Source organism: Phoenix dactylifera, chromosome 1, assembly GCF_009389715.1.
Source record: "Phoenix dactylifera cultivar Barhee BC4 chromosome 1, palm_55x_up_171113_PBpolish2nd_filt_p, whole genome shotgun sequence".
Classification (NCBI taxonomy): domain Eukaryota; kingdom Viridiplantae; phylum Streptophyta; class Magnoliopsida; order Arecales; family Arecaceae; genus Phoenix; species Phoenix dactylifera.
This window is the reverse complement of record NC_052392.1, coordinates 36,167,445-36,183,068: the sequence shown is the minus strand read 5'-3', so window position 1 is coordinate 36,183,068 and position 15,624 is coordinate 36,167,445. Positions and strand designations below refer to the sequence as shown.

At 35.3% G+C, this 15,624-nt stretch overlaps 1 protein-coding gene across 1 annotated transcript; it reads right to left on the bottom strand.

Moving 5' to 3' along the window:
* Positions 1-621: 621 nt before the first annotated feature.
* Positions 622-2,813, bottom strand: LOC103715910 (receptor-like protein 1). Its single transcript, XM_008803703.2, has one exon. The coding sequence runs from the start codon at positions 2,811-2,813 to the stop codon at positions 747-749; it is 2,067 nt and encodes a 688-aa protein (XP_008801925.2). The 3' UTR covers positions 622-746.
* Between the last annotated feature and the right edge of the window lie 12,811 nt (positions 2,814-15,624).

Sequence of the window (15,624 nt, the reverse complement as noted above, 5' to 3'; positions counted from 1 at the left end):
TGACAACCTTCGTTCCTTAGTATTTCGGTGGTCTATTCTAAAATAGTTTAAAGTCCTTTTTTCTTCCTCCTTTGGTTTATTTCGGTAGACATACGGCTTCACTAGGTTCCTCAAACTACCGGTTCCCACACCAAAGCCTTATCCACTAGACGATGGAGCACCAGACATTAAGACATATGGTTCAAATTAATCTGCTGATGACCACATCATCCATCTAAGATAGCATGTCAACATTGATCCAAAGCCGTCGTATTATGTATCAATTTCTCATCTCAAAGAAATCTGATGTCCAAGCATAAGAAGCCCAAGGGTCATGGCGAAGGGTCAATTTCAATTGCTCCCACCATGGAGATGACATAGGCATTTCAGGTGATAATTAAGTTTGTCATAGGATCTCAAGGTTCACAATCATTGATCACAAGAGTCTGGAAGAAAGTTTTGGAAAGCTGCCATATAGCGTGGTAGGTCGTGAATGATCAGAGACAACGGAATAGAATTGGATATAAGTATCATCTTCACAACCTACAATTGATTGTCCAAAAGCATATGAGTGATATAATCATTCAAATAAGTACATATAGAGGACTTGTACCTAGATGAAAATAAGGGAAGAAGCCATGGAAAACTATATCAAAGTTGATTGCATGGAAGATTTCAAATTACTACATTGAACGGAAGCTTGCTTTGCTTTATTACAAAGTACCAAAAAGAAAGACTTCTCTAAAATGCCCAAGGTACTGTTTATCTCACTTGCGATTCCGCTGCATGCGAGTCCACTTATGTACTGCCATTAAGATCCTTTCAATCAATGAGTCCACATAACCATCCAATATACTGCGAATGTGCTGCCCAATTCGATGACATAACAAAAAAGCAATACAACCCCAGAAGGCAGCCACAAATGAAGCTGCAAGTATTGCAAAGAAGATGGCATCATCCTCCACACTGCTATCATCTTGGTTTTCTTCTACTTCAGGTGGCACAATTGGAGTCGAGTCAGATGTGCAGGTCATATCCAACGGCGGCCCATGTAATCCAATATTACCTTCATAGCTACTCACATTAAATGTGGCAAATTGGTCTTTGAAACCTGGTGTACATCCAGATAAGTTATTGTAGGCAACTGAGAAGACCTCCAAGAAGTTTAGTTGAGTCAATTGCCAAGGTATCCCACCACTCAACTGATTGTGTGACACATCCAAGCTTTCAATCTGACTAAGTTTCGAAAAAGTTTCGGGGATTGGACCTGTCAGCTGATTGAACGATAGATTCAATTGTACAAGCTCGTTTAGATTTCCAATTTCTGGCGGTATGTTTCCCGTCAACTTGTTTCCTGCCAAATCAATTGCAGACATCAAAAGCAAATGATCTGTTGGGTAGGCATATAAGTTTCCTTTGGTGATGAAGTCCACCATCAATATATCAACTTCATAAAACTCAATCCGCACACTTGTACTGAATTCGATCCATCCAATTTCATACCGAGGAATATATGTATCTGTTGAGTCAGCCTTCCTGAAGTGCATTTTGCCAAAGCAAGAGGGCATTGATCCTGAAAGAATGTTTTGTGAAAGGTCCAGAATGTGTAAAGACCGTAGCTTGCATAACTCAATTGGTATATGGCCTTCAAGTGAATTTTCACTAAGAACAAGAATCTGCAAAGACAGTTTTTCTCCGATATGTCTTGGCAGTTTACCTGAAAGCTGGTTATTACTGACATCGAAAACTTCAAGGGATGAAATATTGAAATAACTACTTGGAATTATGCCTGTTAAAGCATTCCCAGCAAACTTGAGAAGCACTGGTTTGGATGATTGGAAGCAATCAGGTAATGACCCGGAGAAGCTATTATGGGATAAGTCTAACACGTAAAGCAGTGTTAGATTACACAAATGATTTGGTACTTCGCCATAGAAATCATTTCCTCCTAGGTTAAGGTAATATAGATAGGAAACAAGTCCTATGCTCTCTGGAATTATACCTGATAATTGGTTATTGTGGACATCCAATAAATATAACTCCTGGTAGGATGGCAGATTGCTCGGCAATGGTCCAGTAAACTTGTTTCCATCTAGATAAACATATTCCAGTGAAGGATAACCATAATTTGTACTAAACATCTTCCCATGCAAGTTGTTGTTGGAAAGCTTCAAGACAGACAATTCAGGGCAATCAATCATCAGGCGAGTTGGTAGTTCCCCGGATAAATTATTATGGGACAAATCCAATATCCCCAGATTACTCAAGTTACCCAATGATGAAGGGATACTTCCGGTTAGATAATTTGAGGACAAATTCAAGACCAACATCTTTGGAAATATTGTGACGATGTTTGTAGGAATCAGTCCACTGAGGAGATTCATGGAGAGATCAAGGGCAAACATGCTCGTATTTAGATGCTTTGGCAATTGAAATGCACCCATTATTGAGTTATTTCTCAAGTTGAGAACTACTAGTCTGGTCAGATTTTGGAGCGACCAATGGGGAAAATTTCCTATCAAGTTATTGTGGGAAAGATCAAGAGCTTCTAACTTGTCTTGGGAAGAAAGAAACGTCGGTGTTGCAAGTGGGTTCGCATCAAGGTTACAATGTGACAACTGGAGGGACCGTAGCTGGAAAGACGGAACAAACTTTCCACTGTCAAGATGTACAAATAATTCCTCATTGCTTGACAAGCCTATAAATTCTAGCTTTGAAAGATTACCGAAGGAGGAAAATGAGAAATGCCCATTGAATAGGTTGCCAGAAAGATCTAGATACCGAAGTGAAACAAGACCAGCGAAGATGTGTGGTGGAATATTACCCTTCATCATGTTATAAGAAAGAGCTAAATGTTGAAGAGAAACTAGTTTCTCCAGAGATAAAGGAAGACTTCCATTGAGTTGGTTGTAAGAAAGATCCAACTCATGTAGGTTCTGTAGTCCACTGAGCCCTAAAAAAAAAGGAAGAAAATTAAAAAAAAACATTTTGCCCCATAATATGAACAAAGTTAGAAAACTTGTGACTCAATACTTGTCTACTCCTAATTTTTTGTCTTCGGTGAGTCATCTTGGTGACACAAGTCAGTCATGCATGTTAAACAAAAATATAAATGAAATACAATAAGAGAATAAATAAAAAAGAGGTTAAAGGTGCCTAGTGATCAAGGGAAGTAACATTTGAAAATTACTATTAAAAAAATTATACAATTAAAATTTATATTCTCCACTCACTGATTCTGGATAACTGATTAAGTATCGCTATGTGTCATGCGAACTTAGTGTAAATGCTTGATATGATGAATCAAAAGTCATTTTAACTTGCTGAAGCCAATTTAGAACGATTGTTGGATTTAAATTGGGGAACATAAGTTTGATAAGTTTTCTAATTTAGCCAAGTTAACTTAATCAAGATTGAATTTGGCCGCAATTTTGGCTTAGACTAAAAAAATGATTCAGCTTGGCTAAATCATCAGTCAACATGTACAGATTTTTTAGCTTTGAATATGGGGGAATTTGTGACCTTAAAATAAGGAACATGTTAAATTCTTAGTCAAAGGAATAAACATTATACCTTATGAAGGCACTAAACCTATTAGATTATTTCGATCCAAATATAAGAAATTAACGGAAGAAAAATTTCTCAAAGCTATGGGTATCCCTCCTATGAGCTGATTAGCTCCAAAATCAAGCACTCTAAGCTTTTGCATTCCTAGCATGCCTGAAATATAGAGCCATAAATATAAACAAAGAAGATAATATAAGCCATTATACTCAATGTGCTGATAGTCTCATGTCAGAGAATAATTGCGGATGAATCCATAAATTATTATGTTCCACATTAAGTGTGCGATTCAGCTTGTTGCCTTTTAGATTCAGGACAATGAGAGAAGATTGATTTTTAAGAGATAATAGAACAGTTCCAGTGAGGATCAAGGATTTCTAACTTTCTCAATACTAATATGTCATTATCAAATACAAAGTTTCCAAAAAAAGTGAATCTAAATCAAAAATATTTATGATAACATGATAGAAAATATGAATAGACTGAAATTGCAGAAACAAATTGGATGAGGGAGAGGCTGACATCAACCAAGAAGACAATATAAAAACCATTATAATCAATGTGTTAATGGTCTTGTGAGAGAGAAATAAATGTAGATGATTTTGTAACTTATTACCTTCCACATCAAGTGTGCCATTTAGCATGTTGCCTCTCAGATATAAGGCACTGAGTGAAGAGAGTTTTTTATAAGATAATGGAATAGTTCCAGTGAGCTCGTTATAGCTGAGATCAAGGATCTCCAACTTTCTCAATCCTGTGATGCCTATCAAATATAATATTTTCAAAAAAAATCTAGATCAAAAATATTTACAATAAGTGGATAGAAAATATGAATAGACTGAAAAAATTAGAGAAACAAGTTAGATGAGGGAGAGGCTAACATAAACCAAGAAAACAATATATAAACTATTATACTCAATGTGTTAATGATCCTACGACAGAGAAATAATTGTAGAAGACTCTGTAAGTTATAAATGAATTGGAGAAATAAGATGGATGCAGGAGAGGCTGACAAAAACCAAGAAGACAATATATAAACCATTATAATCGATATGTTAATTGTCTCGTGATAGAGAAATCAATGTAAATGATTTTATAACTTATTACCTTCCATATCAGCTGTGCCGTTTAGCATGTTGCCTTCCAGATATAGGGCCTTAAGTGAAGATAGATTTTTAAAAGATAATGGAATAGTTCTAGTGAGCCCGTTTTCCCTGAGATCAAGGATCTCCAACTTTCTCAATCCTGTGATGCCTGTCAAATATGTTATTTCCAAAAAAAAATCTAAATCAAAAATATTTACAACAAGAGGATAGAAAGTATAAATATGTTAGAGAAACAAGTTGGATGAGGGAGTGGCTGATATATAAACAATTTTACTTGATGTGTTAATGGTCTCGTGATAGAAAAATAAAGGCAAATAATTTTGTAAGTTATTACCTTCCATATCAAGTGTGTCATTTAGCATGTTGCCCCACAAATATAGGGAACTGAGTGAAGATAGATTTTTAAATGATAATGGAATAATTCTAGAGAGCCCGGTATTGCTGAGATCAAGAATCTCTAACTTTTTCAAGCCTGTGATGCCTGTCAAATGTGATATTCCCAAAAAAAGAAAATCTAAATCAAAAATATTTACAACAAGAGGATAAAAAGTATAAATATATTGGAGAAATAAGTTGAATGAGAGAGAGGCTGACATAAACCAAGAAGACAATATATAAACAATTTTACTTGATGTGTTAATGGTCTCGTGATAGAGAAATAAAGGCAAATAATTATGTAAGTTATTACCTTCCACATCAAGTGTGTCATTTAGCATGTTGCTCTGCAGATATAGGGCACTGAGTGAAGATAGATTTTTAAAAGATAATGGAATAGTTCCAGTGAGCCGATTATTGCTAAGATCAAGGATCTCCAACTTTATCAATCCTGTGATGCCTGTCAAACACGATATTCTCAAAAAAAGAAAATCGAAATCAAAAATATTACAACAAGTGGATAGAAAATATGAATAGACTGAAAAAATTAGAGAAACAAGTTGGGTGAGGAAGAGGCTAATATTAACCAAGAAGACAATATAAACCATTATACTCAATGAGTTAATGATTTTATGATGGAGAAATAATTATAGAGGACTCTGTAAGTTATTACCTTTAACATCAAGTGTGCCATTTAGCTCGTTGACACTCAAGTTCAAGACTCTAAGTGATGATAGATTTTTGAAAGATAATGGAATAGCTCCACTAAGGCGATTATAGCTGAGATCAAGAATTTCTAACTTTCTCAATCCTGAGATATCTATCAAATACAAAATTTTCAAAGAAAGAGAATCTAAGTCAAAAATATTTACAACAAAGGGACAGAAAATATGAATTTACTAAAAAAATTGGAGAAACAAGTTGGATGAGAGAGGGGCTGACCCATGTGTGATAACGATCCTATAATTTGATTGTAGGACAAGTTAAGCTGTCGGAGCTCCTGAAAGGAGGAAAAAATGCTGAAATTCAATCGCCATTTCTCAAGTTGATCAAATTCTACGAGCCTCGAAAGCCTAAGCTTCGACACTCGTCGTGTGCTATTGTTGCAAGTTACTCTCTCCCAGAGGCAGCAGTCTCTCCCTCTTGCCCATGTAGGTGGTGAAGTGTAATTGTTGCGAAGGAGAGAAGATCTAAGCCCTAATAGAGCTTCATACTCCTCCAAAGGACACCCGAAGCTGCTGCTATAGTTACACGGGACTATAATCAATGAAGTCCATAACAAAATTGCTAGCCTTGAGTAGGAGGCAAGGCGGTAGCAATTCCTCATAGCAGAGTGACTGTCGTAAGGTAATTGTGAGATGCACATTTGCTTCTCATCTCATCCTTGCACAATTCATATAAAAGCATAGAGGTATGGAAATCTAAGCCTACGGTCAACTCATCATACTAGTAGGTTGACCGCATGGCTTTCAGTAACGTCATGTTCAATTCTTCAATGCCAAGATTTTTTTCGGAAAAATAGATGGGCGTGGACCCCACTCTGAGAATAACTATTAAAATTGAAAGCGTTTGAACGGTAACACACGGAATGAGAGAACAAGTAGAAGGACAAAAAAATTCAGAGACAAACGAGCAACTCACGGAAGGTAAAAGAGAGAAGCAGAAGTAGGAAAACATGGCGAACAATTTCTTGTGAGGTCTAGAATCCACACATTGAGGATAAGAAAGTTTTGTGGTAGAAACTTCATCCGCAAGCTTGGACTTGGAATAAAATCTTCAATCTTTCCACATGCGCCGACAAAATGCACAGACCAGCAAATCCAAGTCTACATGGAAGAAAAGTACCAATCGACAAATGTAGAAGAATTGACTTAATTACTATGCAAGAATTGACTTGAGCATGACAAAGGCTCCTTGACTGTGGACTACACGTGTCTGCAGACCAAATTGTCCATCTTTAACTACTATTCAAGAAGAGTAATATTTGAATATACGATGCGAAGATCAGTGAACAGACAGAAATCTGTTGGTATATCTATATATTCTTTGTTGCACTTGATTTCATAGATGTTAATTAGCCATGCATGCGGTGTATACCCTTCATTAGCTCAACACCTCTTTAAGTTGCACTTAGCTCTTTTAAAGGTTTATTAATTAGTTCTAGTATCAATATGGGAGACCTTACCCTCTCCACTTAGCCTCTCCAATATGGACCTTCGCACCTGTTTGACAGGTATTATCCACACGAAGCACTTCTCCTTCTCTGATCCTGAAGTTCTCCTAGATGCCACGGCTGCTGCTTCACTCCCTGTCGATCCTAGAATTGAAGACAGGCTGCCACGTTGGGGTCGTCAATGGAGCTTTTCAATGCAACTATGTTTCAATTCGGTATTATAAGGAGTAATGTAGTACTGCCCCCCGGGGTAATGTTATATATATAATAATAGAGAAAATATTCATTACAACATGATATTTAGTATTATAAGGCCAGATTCATTACCCCATTACGATAAAAGCCATCTTTTTTTTTTTCAAATATTTCTCAGGCTGCATTGAAGACCAGGTCAAGGTAGTACCTCTAGATCTTATACCGAAAAAGCTATCTAATATCTAATTACTGGCCTTCAATGCTAAGTTATGGAAGATTAACAAATTTGACCCTAAAGTTAATAGTCACATTAGCCAACTATAATAGTAGAGTTAGACAAATTGTATTTATTAATTATGTTCTTCTTTTATATCTATGGGTAGGGAAAAAAATTCCCTACCCACAGAAAGATTTTGTAACTTAGAAAATATTTGATTAGTATTTCTTAGAATAATTTGATGTGTTCTTATCATTAGTGCTTGTAGACTATTTATTCCCACCACTACCTGAGTTTGGAATGACATGTATGTGAATCAAAAGGCAGACCTTGCATATCCTATAAGGTTAACCCTAGGGATATTCAGTCGTCTGTCATATTCTCGGCTTAGGCTATCGGGTCGGCGTGTGATAGTGAGACTGCGATATCATGGATTATGAGTATAGTTTCAAGCCCAACTATGCTTTATTATCATAAAGAAGGAAAAAACTTATAAAGCAACATATTTATTTCATTATTTATTCTATGATCTAAACCAAAAAAACTTATCAATTGTGTTTACAGTACCCCATCCAACGGTGCGAGCAAGGAGGAGTCATCACTATTTGAGAAAGTGGAATGATAACTATCTCACATTTTCCCCACTGCATTCTTTTTCTTCTCTATCTCTTTTTAAACTAAGCACATCTTGACTCTATTGAGGCAGGGAGAATAATGCAACAAGAAAGAAAGAAAGAAAAGAATAAGAGCATACAATATTTATGGAGATTACATAATATAAAATTTCCTCACCAACACTATCTTCTAATACATTCGATCTCTAGAACACTCAATTGCTCTCCTCATTTTAGGGTTATGAGTGATATATATGATAGAGTAAGTCAATTTGAACTCAAACTGGTGTTCTACAATAATCAAGTTAAGTCTGGCTGGCGGGAGCTCCGACCCCACGACCCCGGTTAACTATTCATGCAGCCCAAACAAAACATGTATGGCAGCCTGGGGGATCTTTTGGCTTTCTAGGACTTGTAAATTCAGGACATGCTCAACAAACTCTATATCGTAGATTTTGGCTGCAATCAGACATCACATGCACGATCGTGACTAACCATGATGTTGTCTGACACTGTGTATCAAAGGAAAACCACATTATAGCCGTCCAGTTGCTCATCACTAGTGATGAATGTGACAAAAGCAAACCAAGATATTAATTCCTGCACATACAATCTTAACAAAAAAGGTGCACTGTTATCGCATGCATTAGAAAAGATTGTCACATTTGTTTGATCCTTGAATGATTTCAAAGTACCATGTGATTTGCGTAGACAAATATGGGATGGAAGTTGAAGGCCAATGTCACATGACACAAGGAATATCCCTTCCCCTGAAGGAATAAGGTACTAATAGAACATAATTTTGCGGCAGGATATCTCAAATGAGTTGGACATCTGCGGTCTCACAAGCACCAATGATTGACAACTAATAGGACTCACATGTCCTTCCAGCCACCAACAACAATCCAATATTATGTCTTGAACTACCACGCAATTACAGCCGTAGATACACCCCACATTTACAGTAACAAGTTTTGTCTTTCATTGAAGGTTAGAGTGGGGGAGTGGGGATGTGGGGGAGGGATTCTCCAACTGGCTAGATTCGCTGGACATGACCAGTCTTTCCATGCACCTGAAGAGAGGGGAGGAATAAACTTTTCTCTTTGTTTTCCCTTTGACAAGGAGAGGTTGGGGCTCTTGTCTGCACAATAGAACTAAGTATGATGATAATAAAAAAACAATCTAGAGGGTCTTCTTCCTAAAGCATTCATTCACATGCCAGTGGGTGGTATGTTCCCCACCCTCCCTACCAACCTAGGTAGCCAAGCATACCAAAATATGCTTGGAATGCTAAAATTTAGACTAACTTTAGGTATCAATTTTTGGCCTCAGTAAGATCACCATCCACCAAAATATAGTTCGAATATCTTAGCTCAAGATAATTTGGATTATTTATCATTTTGGTCTAGTAGGATGAGCATCCATATCACTGGCTTGCTAACGACCCAACCATGAGAAAAGGCTAGTTTAACTAACTCAGAGATAAGAACCATATAACTCATAAACGTTCAGATTCATGAATTGCATTTGTACTGGTAATGCCTCCTCAGCCCTAGAAAACAATCGAACGCCATTGTTGGGCTGCAAAGGCTACATGATGACCTATTAATTTGATCATCCAATTCATAGATCTTCAAGTTTGGATCAAACAAAATGGCTTGATGTCAATGAATTGAGTTTCGATTCTACATATATATAGGGCTTGATTTCAATCAGCCCAGCTTGAGTTGTATCTATATATCTGATTCGCAAAATCATCGTACTACAAAGAATGCTGACAATTTTTTTGAGCATAAAATATAGGCAATTTTTTTGCACCACATACCAAAATAAACTTGCAGTATTAGCACTTAGGGCAACTTTGTTAATCGCTAAAACAAGAAAATCAAAGGGCGCCCATTAGCTTCAACATGCAACTTGGTAGCCAAGTCTTTTTGGGACGATACAAACCAAATTAACAAGACTTCAATTGAATAAGGATTTTCGTAATGTCAATATTCTCATAGTGTAGATCTCCTTCTCGTTGTAATGACTTTGTGATAAGCAACGAACTCTAGAAGCTAGGGGCCTTTTTTTAATACCTTTGGACTACTTAATTAATTTTGCTTAGACCAGATTTGTCGACGATAAAATATTGACAATGCTCAACATCATTGTTGTTTTTGTATTTTTATTTCTCTAATAATAATATTTGCATAAAACTTTATCTATTTCTCTCTTCTATTAATTTTCATTTATTTTTGAAAATAATAATTCTTTCTTTCTCCAAAGATTTTAGAAATAATTTAAGAAAATATTAAAGTTTATGAGTACATTTCTCTTTATTGTTTTATGGAGGAAAAAAGAGAAAGATAAACCATCAAATGAACCCCTAAAATAATAGCCCATTTGCTTATGGTTGTTCTCTCATTTAAAATAGAGTAAAAAGTCCATAGCGGATACAAAGATTGAACTAAAAGGAATACTAGTTTATGCATAAGAATGTTGCACATGTCAAATAATAGTGTTGAGTAACTTTCCAGGGAAAACAATGGGATGTCTAATTATTTGTATCAAGAAAATGAAAGAGGATATTTATATATATATATATATATATATATATATATATATATATATATATATATATATATATATATATATATATATATAAAATACAAACCGATAGTGGCATCCTATAACGTATAAAAAGAGCATGCCTACTTTTATTATTTTACTTTGATATGCTATTAGTTTAGTTGAGGCACTATGTGCTCTCATCTAATTAGTATGTAGGTTATGTTTTTATCCAAGAAAGATTCGTATAAGTTATTTTTCTAAAACCTTTCTTTTATGGTACGATCAAAATGGAAGTGTGATATTAACTTAGCATATAAAAAATTCTTTCTTTTGACAATTCATATCAAAGAAAAACTGTTCAAATCAGGAATAAATTATATATAAAGACAACTTTAGTGGGCATACAATATAACAAGAAATATGTAACAGCGATTACAAAGCACGGCAGCCGTTGTTTTGTACCTTGGATTGTAGGAGTTAGGGAAAAATATTAGCAAGCACCGCTTTAGTGACTCACACGTGTATCACGGCACACACCTATCGCACGTCTTCCTAATTTTTTACCACATCATGACGTTGGAGTTGGTGGGAAAAGTTCTTGCATGTGGTCCCGCACGTACACCTATCACCTCCCTTCCCAGTTCCCACCTATCTTTGCCTTCCATGACAGGATAACAAAGGCAAAGAACTTCCATGACAGGATAACAAAGCCAAAGATCACCACACAACAAACCATGGCCTCCATCTCCCCAGTCCACACCCACCCCACACCGACGATAATGAGATCAATAAATAAAATCGGTTACTAAAATATCAAATCTCCTATTAGAAATAATAAAACCAAAACTTAATTTATTCCGGTACCTCCTTGTACCATGTTTGCTATTTATCAGGGAAGCCACATGAAGGATATAATGCAATAGAAAAGAAAAGTTTTTAGTAACACAATTATCCTATTGCAATCTAGGGTTACTGCTCTTGAACATTAAAACATGAAAAATATTTACTGTACCCTAGTGCATAGCTTAATGGGAACCATAAGTAATAAAATGGATGTTAAGGGCCTATTTGAGTAATTTAGTCGGACTTGAACTGAATTTCATTCTAGATTCAGGGACTAAGAAGTTTATTTGAGTATGCCCATATCAACCCAATATCCTCGGCTCGAATCTTGTAAAAGTGAGGAAACGACCTTTGTGGGATTTTTTTTCCTCCTTATAAATCAAAAGACCCACAGACTGAAATTTAGGATGAAACTTTGGCTAGCCCTTAGAAGATTCAGGCTAGTTAGGTTGACTTGCCCATTTTCCTCAGAAACCTAGCAATCTAGCATTCTACAGCCACATTGTGCTCGGATATTTTTTGGATTTTTACCAATACCTTCTTGTCATGCTGTGATGGAATCTAATGTTTTCTTGTGAGCGTCATGGTCATTATTTCTGCAATCTAATATTCATGGATTTTAACATCACATCATATGATAGATCACCTTTTACATGTCAAACCAACATTCTATTTAGAAATAAAATTTATTTAATAAATAATGGAAGTAAGAACCATGATAATTGTCACTTGACCTCATGTTATTTGTACTAGAGGCATGCATATGCAAGTGTTATGTAGGTAACTAACACATAATATGGCAATGCCATATACTTGGCAACATATTTAAATTTATATATTAAATACTAGTTTTATAAAAATTAAATTGCAGTGAATAATTTATTCGTCATGCAATATATTGCAGGTTTTGTGAATTCCAATTAATATAGAGATATGTACATTGAATGTTGTTCAACATACTTCATAAAATTATAATGTTGTTTGTGAACCATACAACAATGTTAAGCTAAACAATGATAATGTTTCCAAAGTTTTTCATTTAAACTATCATGGTTAGTTGCTAATATCAAGTAGAGGGATGAATTTACATCTTGATTTATCTTGAAGAAAATGGAAGAAAATAATGCAACATAAAAGGGTATTTAGTAACACAATTACCCTATAGCCCTTCAACATTGCTAGTGTTCAATACTAATAATAGAAGTAGGAAAATGCTTTGGAGGAATTTTTTTCATGCACACACACCAAGGTTAACTGACCCTACTAAAGTTTGCTTGGCAACTAAAAATTTAATTATGATACTATGCTGATGTCATTAAAAAAATTATCTGTGTGCATAATGAAAGTGGCATACAATTACCCATAAAGACAATAACCAATATTATTATTGCAATCTAACTTTTGATTATTTGCATACCCGCCATTAATTTTACCAAAACTATAATAACTAATAACAAAAAGAAAATTGATAGCATCACATCATCTAGCAAATTGCTCACTTTGTGCTTTTCATAAAAATTATTTTTTAGAAATAAAATTATTATAAAAATAGTGGACAGATTAAGTATGAGCTGCTTCACAAATGTAAAGGCTGTGATAATTATACTATATGTCAGACATATAATAAAGGTAAGCACATGAAGGTGTGTAAATGTTGAGGCACATATAATATGATGCTAAAATATATATTTAATAACACATCTAAAATATATATTATACATTCTAGTCTTTATAAAAATAAAATCAATTTTAATAAATAATATCTCTATTTTTATTATGTAATATGTTGCAAGCTATGCATATTTTACTTAATAGAGAGATATGTGAATTTAGTTTCGTCCAACAGATTTCATAAAGCTATTATGTCATTTATGAATCATACAATGATGTTAAGCTAAAAGAATGACAAAACTTTCAAAGTTTCTTATCTTGATCATTATGGTTGGCTGCTAGCAAGATGAGCTAAGGTTTTGGTTTGCTTTAGAAAAGATGGAAAATAGAAAAAAAAATGAAAGCTTCAAGGTTTTCTAAGATTTTGGTCAATATTTAAGGAAAGCCTATAGTAACTATCATTTAGAAACAAAAATTATAAACTTAAGAGATAAAATTTCATTAAGGTTAGAAAATTTTAAAGGATGCAACCATGGTATCCTACCAAAGCAACCAAAAAAAAAAAATACTAGTTTTCTAAATTATAATAAATAACATTTCTATTTTTATTACATAATATGTGGCAAGCTATAAGTGTTCTAATTCATATAAAGATATGTGCATCCATCATTTTTCAACAGACTTCATAAAATTACAATGTCGTTTCTGAACTATTCGACAATATCGCGCTAAAAGAACAATATGGTTTTGAAAGCTTACGTCTTTACATCATATTCAGTTGCTAATGCTGAGCTGGAAAATGAGTTGAGATATTGATTTATAATGAAAAAGATAAAAAATTGAAAAAAATTAAAAGGTATCAGTATCGACATATTCTAAGATTTTAGCCAATATTCGACACTATAAAATCTAGACTAGCCATCATTAAAAACATAAATTTTAAACTAAATAGATAAAATTTAATTCATATTAGAATATTTTGATGGATGCAACCATGTTATCATCCCATATGCACTATTTTTTACAAAATTAAATTATTATATGTAATTTTTTAATTTTATTATGTAATATGTTGCAAGCTAATATGAATTCTGATTAATATTGAGTTATGTGCATCCAATATTGTTCAACAGACTGCATAAAGTCGTAATGTCATTTATGAACCATACAACAATTTAAGGCTAAAAGAACGACAACGTTTTTAAAAGCTTCTTGTTTCAGTCATCATGGTCGGTTACTAATATCAAACGCCAGGATGAAATAAGATCTTGATTTATCTTGAAAAGATGAAAAATTAAAATATAAAAAGTACCGAGATATTTCAAAATTTTAGCCAACAAACTGGGGAGCTGAGATAACAAAACATCAACAGATACAATAAAACCTAAGCTAGCCATCATTTAGAAATATAAATTCTAAATTTAATTGATAAAACTTCATTAAGATAAGAAAATTTTCAAAAACGCAACTTTATTTTACCAAGGATACAAGCCAAAAATAGAGAGGGAGAGAAAGAAAAGGGGCCCCACACAAACACAAAGCTACAAACCAATACATCAGCCAAGATAAAAGAAATAGGTAAACTGGGGTGCGGCAGCCTGTTTTCGGATTTTTCAACGGGAAGTGAAAAAAATAAACAATCGCAACTCGGCACCAAGCGTTATCCGCCGGGCAGCGGCCGCACGCCATCCAATAAACTGTTCCCCCACGCCACCGACGTGGACCCTCGCCCCCTCTCAAACCCATCCCGACCGTCCATTTCATACCATTCTTATCCCCTTCTCCATGCCGACCGTACATTAATCCATACACTGCACCGGTGTACTCTCGTCACTCCGGAGTTCCTTTTGTCCTGGGCCTTATCCACTCGCCAGCTCCCATTACTTCCCCATTAATTCACCAATTAATCACCAACTAATTATCGTTATCCCCCCCTCGATCCAACGGCCGGGATCGCTCCTGCTGTAACAATCTACCAAATTCCCCTCCAGCACAACCGCGCTAACCTGTCCTCCGACATTCTCCCCAATCAAAGAAAGACACGCGTATTCTCGGCGTCACGGAGCCACGCTCGCGTTGGAATAACGCGATACTTTATCCAGGACGGGCTCGCAGGAGGTGCGCGGGAGGGCGGATCGGCTGTGTGTGCTTCCGGGATGTTTGGCCCACAAGGTGGGATCCACCGTGTATTTTTACGTAGGGCCCACCATATTAGCCGGCCATAGATGGGCAGCATAGGAGGCCACACGGTGGTGGCCGCAGAGGATCTGGATTTAATTGAGGATCTCCATAAAAGAGGAAATTGTTAGTGTAATTAAAATTCTTCTTCGTTAGCTTTTTTAATTAATAATTAATGATTAATGATCTCTATATAAGGAGCTCAGTGTCGAG

Coding starts and splice junctions, on each gene's coding strand:
- LOC103715910 (XM_008803703.2), bottom strand. CDS start 2,813: ATGATGAAGGGTAATATTCCACCACACATCTTCGCTGGTCTTGTTTCA.